This window comes from Leucoraja erinacea, unplaced genomic scaffold (genome assembly GCF_028641065.1).
Source record: "Leucoraja erinacea ecotype New England unplaced genomic scaffold, Leri_hhj_1 Leri_880S, whole genome shotgun sequence".
Classification (NCBI taxonomy): Eukaryota; Metazoa; Chordata; class Chondrichthyes; order Rajiformes; family Rajidae; genus Leucoraja; species Leucoraja erinaceus.
In genome coordinates this window covers 45,415-60,529 of record NW_026576818.1, presented here as the reverse complement: position 1 = coordinate 60,529, position 15,115 = coordinate 45,415, and the positions used below count along the sequence as shown (strand labels likewise).

At 51.1% G+C, this 15,115-nt stretch overlaps 1 protein-coding gene across 1 annotated transcript; it reads left to right on the top strand.

Annotated features, from left to right (window-relative positions):
• The first annotated feature begins 3,229 nt into the window (after nucleotides 1-3,229).
• LOC129694976 (zinc finger protein 829-like) lies at nucleotides 3,230-14,437 on the top strand. Its single transcript, XM_055631714.1, has 2 exons — nucleotides 3,230-3,298; nucleotides 14,046-14,437. The coding sequence occupies exon 2, from the start codon at nucleotides 14,176-14,178 to the stop codon at nucleotides 14,425-14,427; it is 252 nt and encodes an 83-aa protein (XP_055487689.1). The 5' UTR covers nucleotides 3,230-3,298; nucleotides 14,046-14,175; the 3' UTR covers nucleotides 14,428-14,437.
• The last annotated feature ends 678 nt before the right edge of the window (nucleotides 14,438-15,115 follow it).

Sequence of the window (15,115 nt, the reverse complement as noted above, 5' to 3'; positions counted from 1 at the left end):
GACTGAATAGAGGCGGGAATGGAGATCAGTGCTAGATGTAGAGAAGGGGTCCCAGGATAAGGGGGGTGGGGGCGTACAAGAGAGAGGGGGGGCGCGGTGGGGAGGAAGGAGGGTCAGCGCTCCTCGGACATCGCCCCGCTGCCTTGACCGCCACCGGCTTCCTCCTCCGCCAGCCAACAACACGGTGCGGGGCCCAGCGGTGCAGCTCAAAGATCCAAAAGCTATAGTATCTATCGTGCAACTGCTTCAGAAGTGTCGCAGCGATTGACGGGTCCCACACAGCGGCAGCAGCGGTTCCATCTCCTCCTCCTCCCTGATAGCGGCCGATGCTTGCAAACCTGCTTACGGCGCACTTTCAAAACAAACCCTCCCGCACGCCGAGGCCTCCCCCTCCCTCCATCCTCCCGGCCTCGGCGTGCGGGAGGGTTTGTTTTGAAAGTGCGCCGTTAAGCAGGTTTGCAAGCAGCAGCCCTTATCAGGGCGGGCGGGGTGCGGGAGGATTAGATGGAGCCGCTGTCGCTTCGACCCTTCGTCACCACGCACCTAGTACCTTTCCCACGCATTACAACCGTCACAAAATCTCGATTTCCTTTTCTCCAGAGATGCTGCCGGACCCGTGGAGTTACTCCAGTTTTTGCGTCTATCTTCGGTACAAACCAGTATCTGGTTGCCAAGCTAGACGCAAAATGAATTCTGTAATAACGTGTCAACGGCAGCAGTGACAATCGAACACTGCGGTTTTAATGTTTCACGTGTTCACAATTTAATTAATCCATTTTTATGGATTAAAACAAATAATATAATTGGGAATTAAAACACATTTGATTGCATTCCGTTATCAAACATAGTCAATGTTCGCTCTGAAGACATTTCCAGGACAATAGGGTCATGGAGGGGGTGTGTGTCAGTGCGGGGTGGATAGGGGGGGGGGGGGGGGGGGGGGGGGGGGGGGGGGGTTAGAAGGCAGTCGGTGCAGAATGGATGGATTGAGGCAGATGAATTAGTACATGTTGGTTGGAGTAGATAAAATTGCGAGGGGGAGAGCACGGGGGATGTCAGTGGTGTTGAATGGGGAGTGTTAGTACCGGATGGATGGGGGTAGACAAAACTGCTGGAGAAACTCAGCGGGTGAGGCAGCACCTATGGAGCGAAGGAAATAGGCAACGTTTCGGGTCGAGACCCTTCTTCAGACTGTTCCCCCCATTCTTCTTGAATGGGAGGATCAGTACAGGATGGATGGGGGGGGGGGGGGGGGGGGGGGGGGGGGGGGGAGATCAGCGCAGGATGATTGGGGGGGGGGGGGGGGAGTCAGTACAGTGTGGATCGGAGTGTCTGTGCTGGATGAATGGGGGATCACTACAGGATGAATGAGGGGAAGGTGCAGGGTAAATGGAGGGTGGGTCAGTTCTGGATGAATGCGTGGATTAGTACAGGATGGATGGGCGATCAGTACAGGATGGATGGAGGAGAACTGCAGGATGGAGGGGAATGGGCGTAAGTATAGGATGACTTGGGGGACCAGCGTAGGATGGACGGGGGGTGGCAGGAGAATCAATGCGTGGTGGATAGGGTGAACAGTGCAGGATGAATAGATTGGGGGGGGGGGGTGATGGGGAGGGGAGCAGAGGGGATATCAGTGAGGACTGAATAGAGGCGGGAATGGGGATCAGTGGAGGGGTCCCGGGATAAGGGGAGCGTACAAGAGAGAGAGGGGAGGGGGAGGAAGGAAGGTCAGCGCACATCGTGCATCGGCCCGCTGCCTTGGCCTCCTCGGTCAACATCGCACCGCCCCGCTGCCTTGGCCGTTAGGATCTCCTCGCCACCGCCTCCACCTCCTCCGCCAGCCAACAGCAAAGTGCGGGGCCGAGCGGTGCAGCTCAAAGATCCTATAGCTATAGTATCTTTGGTACAGCTGCTTCAGAAGGGTCGGAGCGAATGACGGGTCCCGCATATGAGCAGCTGTTGCTGCGACAGCAGCTCCATCACCTCCTCCTCCCGCCCACCGCCTGCCCTGATAAAGACCTCGGCTTGCAAACCCGCTAACGGCGCATGCCGAGGCCTCCCCCTCCCTCCCTCCTCCCTGCTCGGCGTGCGGGAGGACTTGTTTTGCAAGCGCCGTTAGCGGGTTTGCAATCAGCGGCCGCTATCAGGGCGGGCGGGGGCGCGGGAGGAGGAGGGTTTGATTTGGGGCCCGTCATTCGCTTCGACACTTCCAAACCCCGCACCTAGTATCTTTCCCACGCATTACAGCCGGCACCGCCGACACAAAACATAGCGTTCCTTTTCTCCAGAGATGCAGCCTGACCAGCGGAGTTACTCCAGTTTTTTGTGTCTATCTTTGGTACAAACCAGTATCTGATTGCTATGCCGGGCAAAATGACTCGGTGTTTAGGTTGCCCGGCGGCGCTTTGAGTGGTCAGTGGCACCCGGGCAACCGTTAATTTCGAGCCCTGCAAGCAAAATTCATTTTGTGATCACAAACGTTATAAAAAGGCAAGGCAAACAATTGGGCAGCAGCCACCTGACAAGCAAAATTCCTCACTGACCCCACCCACTGACCCCCAATCACTGACCTCACCCCTCACTGACTCCCCCCCCCCCTCACTGACTCCCCCCCCCTCACTGACTCCCCCCTCACTGACTCCCCCCCTCTCTGACCCCGCCCTCTCTGACACCCCCTCACTGACCCACCTCACTGACCCCCCCCTCACTGACCCCCCCTCACTGACCCCCCCTCACTGACCCCCCCCTCACTGACTCCGCCCTCTCTGACACCCCCTCACTGACCCACCTCACTGACCCCCCCCTCACTGACCCCCCTCACTGACCACCTCACTGACCCCCCTCACTGACCGTCCCCTCACTGACCCCCCCCCTCACTGACCCCACACCTCACTGACCCCCCTCACTGACCCCTCCCTCACCCCTAATGACCCCTTCAACCCCTATCCTTCCCTACTCCCCCGCAAACCACCGGACCCCCACTCTCCCCGTCACTCCACAACTGAGCCCCACTCTCCCCCTCCCCCCCCCCCTTACCCCCCTTCCCCTTACCCCAGCACTGACCCCCCACTCACACACCTCTCCCCCCCTTTCATGCCCCGTCCCCCACTGACACCCACTCCACTCCACCTTCCCCTCTCCCCCCTTCAAATACCAGTAATGTTGACAAATTAGTAATGTCCTGTTTGCTAGCTTGTTGACCCTCTGTGTGGTTCCCTCCTGCAGGGTTTAGCAGACGTTGCTGTGGACGGAGAGACGGGGACGTGAGTGGCCATTGAGGGCGGCCAGGGTGCCGGTGAGTCGTTCTCCCCCCCCCCATTTGGTGGGGGTAGTGTCGGGGATGAGGGGAGCGGGAGTGGAGAGTGGGAGAGAAAAAGAGAAGGACAGGTACAGTGTGAGACAGGTACTGAGACAAAGAGAGAGAGACAGAGAGAGAAACAGGGATAAAGAGACCGAGAGACGGAGAGAGAAAGACAAAGACAAAGACAGACAGACAGAGGGAGAGAGACAGAGAGAGAGAGAGAGAGAGAGAGAGACAGTGAGAGAGACAGTGAGAAATAGACAGGGAGAGAGACAGAGAGGGAGGGAGGGAGGGAGACAGGGAGAGTGATACAGGGAGACAGAGACTAAGAAAGAGAGAGACAGAGAAAGAGAAAGACAGAGAGAGAGAGAGAGAGAGACATAGAGATACATAGAAAGAGACGGAGTGAGAGGGAGTGGGTTGGAGAGGTACAGAGACAGAGAAAGGGGGGGGAGAGACAGAGAGACAGAGGAAGAGAGAGAGTAAGTGAAAGGGAGAGAGAGAGATACAGAGAGATACAGGACATGGCTGACAAATTGAATAACTACTTTGGTTCTGTCTTCACTAAGGAAGACATAAATAATCTGCCAAAAATAACAGGGGACCGTGGGTCAAATGAGATGGATGAACTGAGTAAAATCCAAGTTAGCCGGGAAGTGGTGTTAGGTAAAGAACGGATTAAAGGCCGATAGATCCCCAGGGCCAGATAGGCTGCATCCCAGAGTACTTAAGGAAGTAGCCCCAGAAATAGTGGATGCATTAGTGATCATTTTTCAAAACTCTTTAGATTCTGGAGTCGTTCCTGAGGATTTGAGGGTAGCTAATGTAATCCCACTTTTTAAAGAGGGAGGGAGAGAGAAAACAGGGAATTACAGACCCGTTTGGGTAACATCGGTAGTGGGGAAACTGCTAGAGTCAGTTATTAAAGATGCGATAGCAGCACATTTGGAAAGTGGTGAAATCATTGGACAAAGTCAGCATGGATTTATGAAAGGTAAATCATGTCTGACGAATCTTATAGAATTTTTCGAGGATGTAACTAATATAGTGGATAAGGGAGAACCAGTAATGGACTTATATCTGGACTTTCAGAAGGCTTTCAACAAGGTCCCACATAAGAGGTTAGTATACAAACTTAAAACACACGGTGACATGGATAGGCTGGGTGAGTGGGCAAATGCATGGCAGATGCAGTATAATGTGGATAAATGTGGGGTTATTCACTTTGGTGGCAAGAACAGGAAAGTTTTCTGAATGGTGGTCGATTAGGAAAATGGGAGATGCAACGAGACCTGGGTGTCATGGTACACCAGTCAATGAAAGTAGGCATGCAGGTGCAGCAGGCAGTGAAGAAAGCGAATGGTATGTTAGCATTCATAGCAAAAGGATTTGAGTATAGGAGCAGGGAGGTTCTGCAGTTGTGCAGCGTCTTGATGAGACCACACCTGGAATATTGTGTACAGTTTGGTCTCTTAATCTGAGGAAAGACATTCTTGCCACAGAGGGAGTACAGAGAAGGTTCACCAGACTGATTACTGGGATGTCAGAACTTTCATATCAAGAAAGACTGGATAGACTTGGCTTGTACTCGCTAGAATTTAGAAGATTGAGGGGGGATCTTATAGAAACTTACAAAATTCTTAAGGGGTTGGACAGGCTAGATGCAGGAAGATTGTTCCCGATGTCGGGGAAGTCCAGAACAAGGGGTCACAGTTTAAGGATAAGGGGGAAATCTTTTAGGACCGAGATGAGAAAAACATTTTTCACACTGGTGAATCTCTGGAATTCTTTGCCACAGAAGGTAGTTGAGGCCAGTTCATTGGCTATATTTAAGAGGGAGTTAGATATGGCCCTTGTGGCTAAATGTGTCAGGGGGTATGGAGAGAAGGCAGGTATAGGATACTGAGTTGGATGATCAGCCATGATCATATTGAATCGGGCTCGAAGGGCCTACTTTTGCACCTATTTTCTATGTTTCTATGACAGAGAAAGAGAGACAGGGAGAGACAGCGAGAGAGATACAGATACGGAGAGGGAGAGAGACAGACACAGAGGGAGAGAGAGACAGCGAGAGAGATACAGAAACAGAGAGACAGAGAGAGACAGAGAGGGAGAGACAGACACAGAGAGAGAGGGAGAGAGACAGGCACAGAGAGAGACAGCAAGAGAGACAAAGTAATGTAACAGAGTAACAGAGAGAGAGACAGAGAGAGACAAAGATACCAAGTGTGATCGAGCGAGAGACAGAAAGAGGCAGAGAGAGACAGAGGGACAGAGAGAGAGAGAGAGAGATTCAGAGAGAGATACAGAGTGTGTGTGTGAGAGAGAGATAGAGAGAGAAACAGAGAGAGAGTGAGAGAGACCCAGATGTCAGGAAGATAAATACCAATTTACTCTCAATGGTATCATTATCGAACACACTATGGCCTATACTTACCTTGGTTGCAGCATCAGGGAGCTTCAATATGGCAGTGAATGCACTAAAAGAGGAAGCTTAAAGAGCTCTGTATGCAATAAAAAGAAGATAGTACAACATCCAAATTCCAATTAAAATCTGGCTATAAATATTTGATGGTGTAATCCAGCCAATTGCACTTTATGGTAGTGAATTATGGGGTCCGCTCAGTCACCATAGCTATACTGAAAGGGAGAAACATGCAACAATGCATGCGGAATTTTGTCAGAACATCCTCCGTATCCAAAGGAAAACACCAACAAACGCATGTTGGGCGGAATTAGCAGGTACCCACTGATAATAAATATCCAGAAAAGAGCACTAAATTTTAGGGATCACCTTAAATACTCCCCAGATACCCTCCAGTTTAAAGCCCTTAAAACACAAGAGGGGAGCCCAGAAAAGAAACATAGCCCTTCGAGCTTCCACCGCCATTCAATATGATCATGGCTGATCATCCAACTCAGTTGAACAAGTTGGGGCTTTATTCTTTGGAGCGCAGAAGGTTAAGGGGGACTTGATAGAGGTTTTTAAAATGATGAGAGGGATAGACAGAGTTGACGTGGAAAAGCTTTTCCCACTGAGAGTAGGGAAGATTCAAACAAGGGGACATGACTTGAGAATTAAGGGACTGACGTTTAGGGGTAACATGAGGGGGAACTTCTTTACTTAAATAGTGGTAGCTGTGTGGAATGAGCTTCCAGTGAAGGTGGTGGAGGCAGGTTCGTTTTTATCATTTAAAAATAAATTGGATAGTTATATGGATGGGAAGGGAATGGAGGGTTATGGTCTGAGCGCAGGTATATGGGACTAGGGGAGATTAGGTGTTCGGCACGGACTAGAAGGGTCGAGATGGCCTGTTTCCGTGCTGTAATTGGTTATATGGTTATCGTATACCTGCCTTCTCTCCATACCCCCTGATCCCTTTAGCCACAAGGGCCTCAATAACTGCTATGAATGCTAACATACCATTCGCTTTCTTCACTGCCTGCTGCACCTGCATGCCTAATTTTAATGACTGGTGTACCATGCCACCCAGGTCTCGTTGCAACTCCCATTTTCCTAAACGGCCACCATTCAGATAATAGTCTACATTCCTGATTTTGACACCAAAGTGAATAACCTCACATTTATCCACATTATACTGCATCTGCCATGCATTTCCCCACTCACCCAGCCTATCCAAGTCACCTTGCAACCTCCTAGCATCCTCCTTACAGCTAAATCAATAATAAATATTGTAAATTTGTCCAATGATTTCACCACTTTCCAAATGTGCTGCTATCCCATCTTTAATAACTGATTCTAGCAGTTTCCCCACTACCGATGTTAGACTAACTGGTCAGTAATTCCCCGTTTTCTCTCTCCCTCCATTTTTAAAAAGTGGGGTTACATTAACTACCCTCCAACCCTCAGGAACTACTCCCGAATCTAAAGAGTTTTGAAAAATTATCACGAATGCATCCACTATGTCTGGGGCTACTTCCTTAAGTACTCTGGGATGCAGCCTATCTGGCCCTGGGGATTTATCGACCTTTAATCCATTCAATTTACCCAACGCCACTTCCCGGCTAACCTGGATTTCACTCAGTTCCTCCATCTCATTTGACCCCCGGTCCTCTGCTATTTCCGGCAGATTATTTATGTCTTCCTTAGTGAAGACAGAACCAAAGCAGTTATTCAATTGGTCTGTCATGTCCTTGTTCCCCATGATCAATTCACCTGTTTCTGACTGCAAGGGACCTACATTTGTTTTAACTAATCTTTTTCTCTTCACATATCTATAAAAACTTTTGCAGTCAGTTTTTATGTTCCCTGCCAGTTTTCTTTCATAATCTATTTTCCCTTTCCTAATTAAGCCCTTTGTCCTCCTCTGCTGGACTCTGAATGTTTCCCAGTCCTCTGGTAGGCTGCTTTTTCTGGCTAATTTGTATGCTTCATCTTTTGTTTTGATACTACAGGTGCACAACCTTTTATCCGACAGCCTTGGGGCCAGACACTTTTCGTAATTCAGAATTTGTCGGTCTTCGGAATGGAATTTTTTTAGCGTAGATTTTAATGGCTGGCTCAGTGGTAGAGTGCTCGGCTCATATCCGCAAGGTCGCGAGTTTGCGCCTTGATCCCGGCAGTTATTCGGTCGCGAGTTTGAGTCTTCAATGTCGGTTTTTCATGCAGAATAAATGTTTGTATGAAATGCAGTGTAGGAGAGGTGTACTGACTGTGTGGGCAGAACTTTGGAAGTGATTGCCCACCAGTCTAAAACGCCGCTGTGTCTCCCTGTCCCTGGGATAGCAGGGGGCGATCAAACAGCACAATACCCCCCTCCCCCTCCAACTCCAGATGAATCCGCTCCCCGATGGGCCGCTACGGCGACAAGTGGCAGTTTGCCCACAGCCCGAGTTGCGCCACCCCAAGAACACCTTGCACACCATCAGCTTCTGCCCCTACGTGTTCCTCTGGAGTTGGAGCGGGGCTGGGCTGGAGTTGCTGCTGGCTGTGGGTCTCTGGGATCTCCGTGCTTGCAGTGGGCCTGGGGGTCGCTGTCCCGTTGGTCCTGACGTCTCCGCCCCCCTGGACTGGAGCTGAGACTGGGAACTGTACCGCCCTTGCCCCCTCCCTCTGCAACTGCAAACAACCACACTCTCCTGCAAGGGCGGTACAGTTCCCGGAGGATAGCAGGTGGCTGGAGACGTCAGGCCCTACAAGAACCCGCTCCCCGATGGGCCCCTACGACGCCCCGAGCTGCGCCCCGTCATCCGCAACCCAGGTTCCTCTGTAGTTGGAGCGGGGCTGGGCTGGGCTGCTGCAGGCTGTGGGTCTCTGGGTTCTCCGTGCTTGCGGTGGGCCTGGTGGTCGACATCCAATTGGTCCTGACGTCTCCGGTGACTGCACTAGCCTGCTGGCTGCCATCGCCGACGTGAAGACTGTACAAAGCCCCCGCGCCGGTGCGATGAGCGGGGAGCTGGAGAGGGGAGGGATGGGGTCACACACATGGCCGGGGAGCAGAGGGGTGTAGGTGGGGTGAAACTGAAGGGAGCGACAATCTGCTGCTCCCTGCCCGCTGAGTTAGAAAGTTCCCACGCAAGACTCACGATACACTGTGTATCGTGTCTACCGTGGGAACGTTTTAACTCAGCTGGCAGGTAGCAGCATATTGTCAATTATTAACCCTCCCGCGCAATATACTCTCACCTTCTCTTTTATGGATGGGGATTTAGTTCCCCTTTCTTCGAGGACCGACCGGAGGTTCCGCTGTCACCTCTGCGGGCCGCCCTCGGTGAACGTCCTGTCTCCCTGTCCCTGGAATAGTAGGGGGCGATCAAACAGCACAATACCCCCCTCCCCCTCCAACTCCAGAGGAATCCGCTCCCCGATGGGCCGCTATGGCGACAAGTGGCAGTTCGCCCACAGCCCGAGCTGCGCCACCCCAAGAACAAGACGTACCCCTTGCACACCATCAGCTTCTGCCCATACGGGGAGCGTGTTCCACTGGAGTTGGAACGGGGCTGGGCTGGAGTTGCTGATCTGGGATCTCCGTGCTTGCAGTGGGCCTGGGGGTCGGTGTTCCGTTGGTCCTGACGTCTCTGGTGACTGGCACTGTGCTGCTAGCATCGCGACGTGAAGACAGTACAAAGCCCCCGCGCCGGTGCAATGAGCGGGGAGCTGGAGAGGGGAGGGAAGGGGTCACACACATGGCCGGGAAGCAGAGGGGTGTAGGTGGGGTGAAACTGAAGGGAGCGACAATCTACTGCTGCCTGCACGCTGAGTTAAAAGATTCCCACGCAAGACTCACGATACACTGTGTATCGTGAGTCTACCGTGGGAAGTTTTAAACTCAGCTGGCAGGTAGCAGCATATTGTCAATTATTAACCCTCCCGCGCAATATACCCTCACCTTCTCTTTTATGAATGGGGATTTAGTTCCCCTTTCTTCGAGGACCGACCGGAGGTTCCGCTGTCACCTCTGCGGGCCGCCCTCGGTGAACGTTTTCAAGGACCTTTCTTCAAGGACCGAAAAAATGTCGCTATTCGGAGGTTTTCGTTATTTGGATCTTCGGATAAAAGGTTGTGCACCTGTATCCCTGATTTCCCTTATCCACAGATGCACTATCTTCCCCGATTTATTATTTTGCCAAACTGGGATGAACAATTGTTGTAGTTCATCCATGCAGTCTTTAAATGCCTTCCATTGCATATCCACCGTCAACCCTTTAAGAATCAATTGCCAGTCTATCTTGGCCAATTCACGTCTCATAGTTACCTTTCTTTAAGTTCAGGACCCTTGTTTCTGAATTAACAATGTCACTCTCCATCCTAATGAAGAACTGAACTATATTATGGTCAATCTTGCCCAAGGGGCCACGCACAACAAGACTGCCAACTAACCCAATACCCTGTCTAGAATAGCCTGCTCTCTCGTTGGTTCCTCTACATGTTGGTTTAGAAAACTATCCCGCATACGTTCCAAGAAATCCTCTTCCTCAGCACCCTTGCCAATTTGATTCACCCAATCTATATGTAGATTGAAGTCACCCATTATAACTGTTTTACCTTTGTTGCACGCATTTCTAATTTCCTGTTTGATGCCACCCCCAACTCCACTACTATTGCTAGGTGGCCGGTACACAACTCCCACTAGTGTTTTCATCCCCTTAGTGTTTCGCAGCTCTACCCTTGGGATCACGGAGACATAGTTCGAGGGTGACCAAGGCTGGGAGCTGACCATCCAGGGATATTCAATATTCAGGAGGGATAGACAAAAGGAAAAGAGGTGGGATAGCGTTGCTGGTTAGAGAGGAGATTAACGCAATAGAAAGGTCCTCCAATCCACAGAACTGATCCTGAATCTACTGAACATTGGAAAATGATCACCAATGATCCACTATTTCTAGAGCCACCTTCCTGAGGATCCTGCGATGCAGTCCATCAGGCCCAGGGGATTTATCATCCTTCAGTCCCATTAGCCTAGCCAGTATTATTTCTCGCCTAATGAAAATTTCTTTCAGTTCCTCTAACCCCTTACATCCTCTGTCCTCCAGTACTTCTGGGAGATTGTTTGTGTCTTCCTTAGTGAAGACAGATCCGAAGTACCTGTTCAACTCTTCTGCCATTTCCTTATTCCCCATAATAATTTCACCCGTGTCTGCCTTCAAGTGACCCTCATTTGACTTTGCTACTCTTTTTCCCTTAACATATCTAGAGAAGCTTTTACTGTCCTTCTTTATATTCCTGGCCAGCTTCCCTTCGTACTTCATCTTTTCGGCCCGTATTGCCCGTTTTGTTTCCTTCTGTTGTCCTATGAAAGTTTCCCAATCCTCTGGCTTCCGGCTACACTTTGCTGTGTAATACATCTTTTCTTTTAGTTTTAATCTATCCCTAACTTCTCTTGTCAGCCACAGTGGCCTCCTACTCTCCTTAGAATCTTTCTTCCTTTTGGGAATGAAATTATCCTGCGTCTTCCAGATTATGCCGATAAATTCCTGCCATTGCTGTTCCACCATCATTGCTGCTGGTTAGTCATTCCCCGTCCCTCATTATCGCATGCTGTTATGTAATTGTGCACCAAGATGTGCCATATTTCCTTCACCAAGGATAATTCTTAGTTTTGATGTATCATCTAATCATTTAAATTCAAGGGTTGCCAGACTGAGTTTGTCAAGGTATGTTTTCCTTGTTTTGTAAATTTTTTGCATTTTAGGAGGAAGTGCTCTACCGTTTCAACCTCATCTGTCAAACAGTGGCCGCATATTCTATTTTCTCTTGGTTGCCAGAATCTCTTCTGTCTTCCTTTTTCAACTGCCAAATAGTGGTCACTTAACCTGTATTTGGTGATGATCTGTTTCTGCTTTATGTCTCTAACAGTTGAGAGATAGTCTGCCAATTTATAGTCTCTTTTTAGGGAACAGTAACATTCTAATCGGCTTTGGCTTTTGGTTTCTTTATCCCAATGTTCCAAATACGTTTCTTTACATGGTTTGATAATTTGGTTCACTCTAACTGGTGATTGGGGATCAGTATTGATCTGAGGCTGATCAGGGTTTAACTGGATAGGGTTTAACTGAATAGGGGTAGTTAGTCTCAGTACCAACTGACACAGGGAACTCACAGAGTGCAAAAATCCTCAAGGGCGAAGGTGAACAGCCGGAAGTTGTAGTGCATGCCGGTACAAACGATGCCGGAAAGAAGGGGATGAATATTCTGCTGTGTGACTTTAGAGAGCTCGGAAAAATGTTGAAAAGCAGGACCTCCACGGTTGTTATCTCCGGTTTGCTTCCAGTTCTAGAGAACAGGAACAGGGAGATACGGGACCTGAATGTGTGGCTTAGGAACTGGTGCACGGGGCAGGGATTTAGATTCTTAGATCACTGGGATCTGTTTTGGAGTAAGGGGAAACTGTACAAAAGGGACGGATTGCATCTTAACAGGTGGGGGACCAGCATTCTGGCAGGCAGATTTGCCACTGCTACACGGGTGTTTTTAAACTGAATAAGGGGGGTGGGCTGTCAAATGGGATAGTCGAGGATAGAGTTAAAGGGAAAGGGTTTCTTAAATGTGTGAGCGAAGAGACAGAGGGGTGTAAAATGAGGGTAGAAGCAATAGGTAGCAAGGTGAAAAGTAAAAGTGTCACGCAGAGAAATCCAGAGCAAATATCAAAAAGGGCCACTTTTCAACATAATTAGATAAGGGGTAAGAGTGTTGTAAAAGCAAGCCTGAAGGCTTTGTGTCTCAATGCAAGGAGCAGTCGTAATAAGGTGGATGAGTTGAATGTGCAGATAGCTATTAATGACTATGAGTACGTGGTATTGGGGGTAGGGTATTGACATGGATAGAAAATTGGTTGGCAGACAGGAAGCAAAGAGTAGGAGTGACGGGTCCTTTTCAGAATGGCAGGAAGTGGTGAGTGGAGTGCCGCAAGGATCGGTGTTGGGGCCGCAACTGTTCACCATATATATTAATGATTTTGAAGATGGAATTAGGAGCAACACTAGCAAGTTTGCGGATGACACAAAGCTGGGTGGCAGTGTGAACTGTGAAGAGGATGTTAGGAGGTTGCAGGGTGACCTGGACAGGTTGAGTGAGAAGGCAGATGTGTGGCAGATGCATTATAATATAGATAAATGTGAAGTTATCCACTTTGGTGGCAAAAACAAGGGGGCAGATTATTATCTCAATGGGGTTAGGTTAGGTAAGGGGGAAGTACAGCGAGACCTGGCTGTCCATGTACACCGGTCACTGAAAGTTGCCATGCAGGTACAGCAGGCAGTGAAGAAAGCTAATGGAATGTTGGCTTTCATAACAAGAGTATTTCAGTATAGGAACCACAGAGGGCAGTGGAGGCCAAAACACTGGATGGATTTAAGAGAGAGTTAGATAGAGCTCTAGGGGCTAGTGGAGTCAAGGGATATGGGGAGACGGCAGGCACGGGTTATTGATGGGGGATGATCGGCCACGATCACAATGAATGGTAGTGCTGGCTCGAAGGGCCGAATGGTCTCCTCCTGCACCTATTTTCTATGTTTCGAAAGTGAGAGACAGACGATGAGGGACAGAGAGAGGGACAGAATGAGAGGCAGAGAGAGATAGTGAGAGAGACAGGTAGCGAGAGAGAGAGAGAGACAGAGATGGGAGAGAGAGAGAGACAGAGAGAGAGAGATAGAGGGAGGGAGAGAGAGTGAGAGACAGAGAGAGAGAGAGAGAGAGACAGAGAGAGACAGAGAGAGAGAGAGAGAGGGGGAGAGAGAGAGAGAGAGTGTGCTGGATTAACTCAACGGGTCAGGCAGCATCTGTGGAGAAGATAGACACAAAGTACCTGAGTAATTCAGTGGGTCAGGCAGCATCTGTGGAGAGAATGAATGGGTGACATTTTGGGTTGAGACCCTTTGGTTTAGTTTAGTTCAGAGATGCAGCGCGGAAACAGGTCTTTCGGCCACGGAGTCAGCGCCGACCAGCGATCACCCCGTACACTAGCACTATCCTACACACATTAGGGACAATTTACCAATTTTGCAGAGGCCGATTAATCTACAACCCTGAACGTCTTTGAAATTTTGGAGGAATCCGGAGCACCCGGAGTAAAAACCCACGCAGGTCAAAGGGAGAACTCCGCACAGACAGCACCCGCAGTCAGGATCGAGCCCAGGTCTCTGGCGGTGAGGCAGCAACTACCGCTGCGCCACTGTGCCGCGCAGAATTATATAATGGTTTCCTCAGCCATAAACGCACCCAATATGTGCTAGTAATGTCCTGTTTGCCAGCTTGTTGACCCTCTGTGTTCCCCTCCTGCAGGGTTTAGGAGCCGTTGCTGTGGACGGAGAGACGGGGACGTGAGCGGCCATTGAGGGCGGCCAGGGTGCCGGTGAGCCCCCCCCCCCCATCTGCTCGGTGTGCGGGTTGAGCTTCGAGGGGCTGAGCATCGATGGAGGACCACATGACGGGACACAACAAGGAGAAGCGTTATGAGTGCGACGTGTGTGGCAAGGCCTACCAGAAGCCGAGCCGGCTGGAGGCCCACCGGCGGGTGCACACGGGAGAACGCCCCTTCGACTGCTCGGAGTGCGGCATGAGCTTCACTCGCTACGACAAACTGCTGCAGCACAACCGCGTGCACTCCGTGCGAGAGGCCCTTCACCTGCCCCGATTGTGGCATGAGCTTCAAGACGACAAATGACCTGAAGGCCCACTGGTGGCTGCACACGGGCGAGAAGCCCTATTGCTGCTTCACCTGCGGCAAGAGCTTTGCCCGGATGTCGGGGCTGCGGGAGCACCTGCGGGTGCACAGCAGTGTACGGCCCTTCACCTGCTCTGTCTGCGGCAAAGACTTCAAGTCTTCCACGGACCTGAAGAGGCACAGGCGCGTGCACACCGGGGAGCGGCCCTACACCTGCAGCGACTGCGGCAAGGGCTTCACCCGCTCCAGCAAGCTGCTGAAGCACCAGCATACCCACAGCGGCGACCGCCCCTACACCTGCAGCGACTGCGGCGAGGGCTTCACAAGGTCCAAGCACCTGCTGGTGCATCAGCGCACCCACACCGGCGAGCGCCCCTACACCTGCGCCCAGTGCGGCAAGGGCTTCACCGCTCCAGCACCCTGCTGGTGCACCAGCGCATCCACACCGGCGAGCGCCCCTTCACCTGCGCCCAGTGCGGCAAGAGCTTCACCCGCTCCGGCAACCTGCTGAGGCACCAGCGCACCCACACCGGCGAGCGCCCCTACACCTGCGCCCACTGCGGCAAGGGCTTCACCCAGTCCAATGACCTGCTGGTGCACCAGCGCACCCACACCGGGGAGCGCCCCTACACCTGCGCCCAGTGCGGCAAGGGCTTCACCCGGTCCAGTCACCTGCTGGAGCACCAGC

Excerpts from the sequence above, each read along its gene's own strand:
- LOC129694976 (XM_055631714.1), top strand. The coding sequence starts at position 14,176 with ATGGAGGACCACATGACGGGACACAACAAGGAGAAGCGTTATGAGTGC.